Source organism: Oculina patagonica, chromosome 4 (genome assembly GCF_052425735.1).
Source record: "Oculina patagonica isolate OP01 chromosome 4, crgOcupat, whole genome shotgun sequence".
NCBI classification, from domain to species: domain Eukaryota; kingdom Metazoa; phylum Cnidaria; class Anthozoa; order Scleractinia; family Oculinidae; genus Oculina; species Oculina patagonica.
Window position 1 is genome coordinate 938,771 of NC_135761.1, and position 4,486 is coordinate 943,256.

The window sequence follows — 4,486 nt, forward strand, 5'->3', positions numbered from 1 at the left end:
CTCGGAACTATCGGTCTGATAGTTGCCCCTTGGAAATTTGATGTTCTTAAAACTAGCATATTAGCCCTCGAAGCTTCGCTTCTCGGGCTAATATTTGTTTTAAGAACATCAAATTTCCGCGGGGCAACTATCAGCCAATAGTTCCTCGACAGAAACACTCTATTGTTAAAATAGAAAACTCGGGCTCGTAGTCTAATTGTTAAGTGGAAAAGAGCAATTTTACACCTGTAAAATATTAAAAACATCAGTTGAATTTTGTGTTATTTTGACATGAGGTTGTCAAAAGTTTCATAAGCAGTTGAAACGAGTGTCTTCGTCAGTTTAACAGAAAGCTTCAAGAAAAATTCATCGATAGAAAATAAAACGTTACCTTAAGGTTACTATTGTTAGCGGCTACTACAAGATTTAGCGACTATTTAATTGAGTGATTTTCCGAAAATTAAAAAAAAAACAACAACAAACAAATGATATCGCGTAAACCAGTTTAATAAACATATAGCTAAGATGGAAATAAATGTTCAGTAAAAGAACAAACTCACTTGAGATTGAACGAACATTTGCATTGCCAGAAAGAACAAAGGTTACGGCATCCATTTTTTTAATAGTTGTTTCAAGTCGACTATGTTTTGTTTGTTTTCCTTTGGTGTGGGAGAGGTGTACATCAATTTAGCAAGTATTAAATTTGACCGAGGTAAATTTTAGCGAGTATTAAATTTAGCAAATTTTGGCCAACTCGCTAAAATCACTAAAATAAGTAGCTGCTAACAATAGTAACCTTAAGGCATAACTCTTCCTTTGGCAGGACACAAAAATGTTAATTAACTTTGCTAAGTTTGCAGCTGTCTGCAAACGCAGTGAATTGAATCATTTTTAATGAGCTAAATTAGCAAACACGTTTAACAGGAAATTGGGCGATCAAATCAGTTAGTTTGTTCTATTTATCTCCTACTGTGAGTTTTCTGCTGTTAAAATGAAAAAATAAAATAAAATATAGGCAAATGATATGAAAGCTTTTGCTTGCTATTTCTAGAACATTCGGGAACTTCATGTAAACCCGAGCAACACGCGAAGAGTTTATGAAGTACTTTGATGAAAATTCTATAATAGAGATAAAAAGACTTAAAATGTGATTTTTGGTTTTGTCGGAACAAAATTTGTACATATAGATAAATCTGTAGTGGTTTAAAACACCTTTCGATGGTCAATATAATACCAATTGCAAATAAACAAAACAAAACAAAAAAACGAGTCAGGATACTGTTGAGTTTGCCCTGATCCACTGACCGGCACTTGTTACTCAAGCAGACTAAAAAAGTGAAAGGAAAAGACTGACAATCATGAGAAGAAGAAAAAAATTGACCACTCCCCAAGTTGGCTTTTCAGGGCAATGTGCACAAAGAAACATAACGTAGTTAAAAATCCCAACCGGTAGGAAACATGCACAGAAGCAAAACTAGACACCCCAAGCACTGCATCACTTGCTTATATAACTACAACTTTCTGAAAGTACGCGCGAGTTGAAATGCTTTAGAACGGGTCGAAATATGCCTGGGTAAAATGTGTTGATAAGCTAATACCCCATTTACACCAAAGATAAAACACCTTTAAAAGTTGTTTTGTTACACACGGTTTTATAATTGTTTTCTTCATAGAAGTTGCTAACTGATGATTGTCGATGTGAAATTTAGCACAATTAAACATTGTGGCATAATCTTGTTCCGAGGGTCAAGGGCTGAGGGATGGTTGGGGGGGGGGGGGGAAGGTTAGTGGGAGACCCTGGGGATGTGATTGATAGTAGCATTGACGACATTCGTAAAGAGTATTTGATTCCGTTTAATAGATAACTTTTACTTTTTCATATATTCACAATTAAAGATTCCCTCTTTTATAATCTTCGTAACTGATGAAGTTTGTCGAGATCCTTTAATTTACATCTACCTTTTACAGTTTCTTTCGCGTTTCACTAATTAGACTATGTTATTTTTTGTCATACTACGTATTTTTGGAGGCGTTATTTCATTTCTAAACAACCGTTACCAGTCCTCTTCGGTCGCGACTAACTCTGATCCGTCCAACTTTCCGAGATATCATTTTCTTAGATCTTGTGAGCGGAAAGTATTTTTTATTTATCATATCCTGGAATCTTTTCTGGTCTGTCAGACATTTTTTTTATGTGTGGGAAGGACACGTGCAAAACCTTAGATAGTACATAATTAGTTTAAATTACCTCAAAGAACCAAGTAATATTTTTACATAATTTTTTTTTTTATTTGACCATGAATATATGATAAATTCATATTTGTCTTTGAACTGCGGTTGATAGAATTAAAGAGGAAGAAATCTTTGCATTCGCAAAAAAAACAGTAATGAGGGTGTAACTACTGGGCTTTCAGTTATTATATCTTGTAATAATGTCTTATGCGAATTTTTAAACTCGAAGACTTCAATTCAGGAAAGAATGGGGCAACGCAGTGTATTTTTAATATAAAACCAGGAACAAAAATAAAAACTTAAGGTAAAAGCTGTTAAAAATTGATTCTAAACGTTTTCGATCTGTTCGATCATCATCAGAGTGAAAAAATCTGCATACGCTCATCGTTCTTATAGTTCAGATAACACCAGTTATGTAATACCCGTTCCCATTGGGAACAAGGTGAGGTCCAGTGATTGCACTTGTTTGTTTAGTTCAGGGTGGTAGCGTGCAATGTAGAATGCTTCTTTTATTCTTCTTTTTAACCATGAGTGGGCAGTGGTTAAAACATTCCACGTGAACTTGTGATTAGGGTGTTTTCTGATGTGCTTGGCTGGCTCTGACTGCTTATTGACATCTGAATGTTCGTTAACACGAACCTCGAGGTTGCGTGCTGTTTCGCCAATGTATGTTACTCCACAATTACACTTGCCTTTGTAGATGACGTGTGACGGGTGTGTGATTTTGTCTTTTAACTTGAAGATTGATTCCGTCTTGCGTGTTTGCCACATTATGAAGAAGTTAAACCTCCATTTGGTGTACATGTTAAGCTTCTTTAAGAATTTCCTACTTTCTACTTCATTTGTTCTGCAGAAAGGGATGCGAATTCCAAGTTTAGGTCTTTCATCGAACCAGTGGACAGGAATTATTGTTTCGTCGCTTTTTGGGTTTTCAAAATCGCGGATGACTTCATTCACCAATTTCGTGGGGTATCCTGCTTTGATGAATGAATGTTTGATGGCTTTGACTTCTGCTTGCCAATTGGTGGCTATTCTTTTTGCTCGATGTAGGGCCCCTAGAATAGTATTGCGCTTCCACCTTTCTGGGATGGCCGATTTCCAATGTACTTGTAGTTTACCCGGTTTTTGGTAGACGCTGGTGGTGAAGTTTCCCTCATGATGGTTGAAAGAGGTGTCCAGGAAGTGGCCAGGGTTTTCTTCCACGGTAAACTTGATGTTTGGATGGTAGCTGTTTAACTTATCAAGTAGATTGTCGGGAGCATTTGCCTTCCTTTTGCTAAAACAATCATCCACGTACCGGTCATAGAAAGGTAAATTCTGTGGTGTTACGATGTCTTCCTCTAGTTTGCACATAAAGATGTTGGCTAGGGTGGGAGACAATGGGTTCCCCATACTGCATCCATCTATTTGCTTGTACAATTGTCCGTTAAAACTGAACACAGTTCCTTTAGTGACTCTTTCCAGGAGACGCTTAAAGATTGTTCGGGGAGCAATCTGGGGCAGTTTGTGCTGTTTGTATATTTGGTCCAAGATGTGGTTTATGGTCTCGTCTAAAGGTATTTCAGTGAACAGAGAAGTGACATCATATGAGACAGCAATCTCATCCTCCTCAATCGTTCGGTCTTTCAGTTTTTCGGCGAAGTCCAGAGTGTTCTTAATAGTATGTTGGTTTTCGGCCAATGGTGCTAGGTATTTGGAAAGGGCTTTGGCTGTTTCATAAAAATATGTGCCACAGGTGCTGATGATAGGTCGGAGCTTGAGGTTGTCAGTTGTGATTTGATTATGGTCCTCAAACTTGTGGGTTTTTGCTGTAGCGTAGAGTCGGGCTGGTTGATTGGATACGGGGCGGATGTCTGTGTAGTGCAAAGTTGGTGAAGTATTTTTGCTGAAGTTTCGGTAGAGGAAATCTTGGAAGGAACTGAGGTCCGACAGCGTACTATCAGTTGTGGTTTCATATTTTTCTTTTGTAATACCTTCTTCGATCATAGATTCAAGTTTTCCAATGTAAACTTCTCTGGAAATGATGATCATCATTTCCAGTCATCATTTCCAGTCATTAGAATCAATTTTTAACAGCTTTTACCTTAAGTTTTTATTTTTAACCTTTCATCGGCGAAATGTATATAAAACCAGGAACGTATTTGAAAACGCATTTTGCTATAAACGGAATTTCGTTTTGGTATATAACAAATACTACCTTTTTGACATATAAATTCACACGTTGATCGATGCTTTTGTTCCTTTAGTTTAGATCGTTTGGCGTTATTAGATGCCG

The 4,486-nt window shown here is 37.0% G+C and overlaps 1 protein-coding gene across 1 annotated transcript; it reads right to left on the reverse strand.

Moving 5' to 3' along the window:
• Window positions 1-945: 945 nt before the first annotated feature.
• Window positions 946-4,245, reverse strand: LOC144648078 (uncharacterized). The gene is made up of 2 exons (XM_078507715.1): window positions 2,904-4,245; window positions 946-962 (listed from the first exon to the last, which is right to left on the reverse strand). Exons 1-2 carry the CDS (start codon window positions 4,243-4,245, stop codon window positions 946-948), a joined length of 1,359 nt encoding a protein of 452 aa, XP_078363841.1.
• Between the last annotated feature and the right edge of the window lie 241 nt (window positions 4,246-4,486).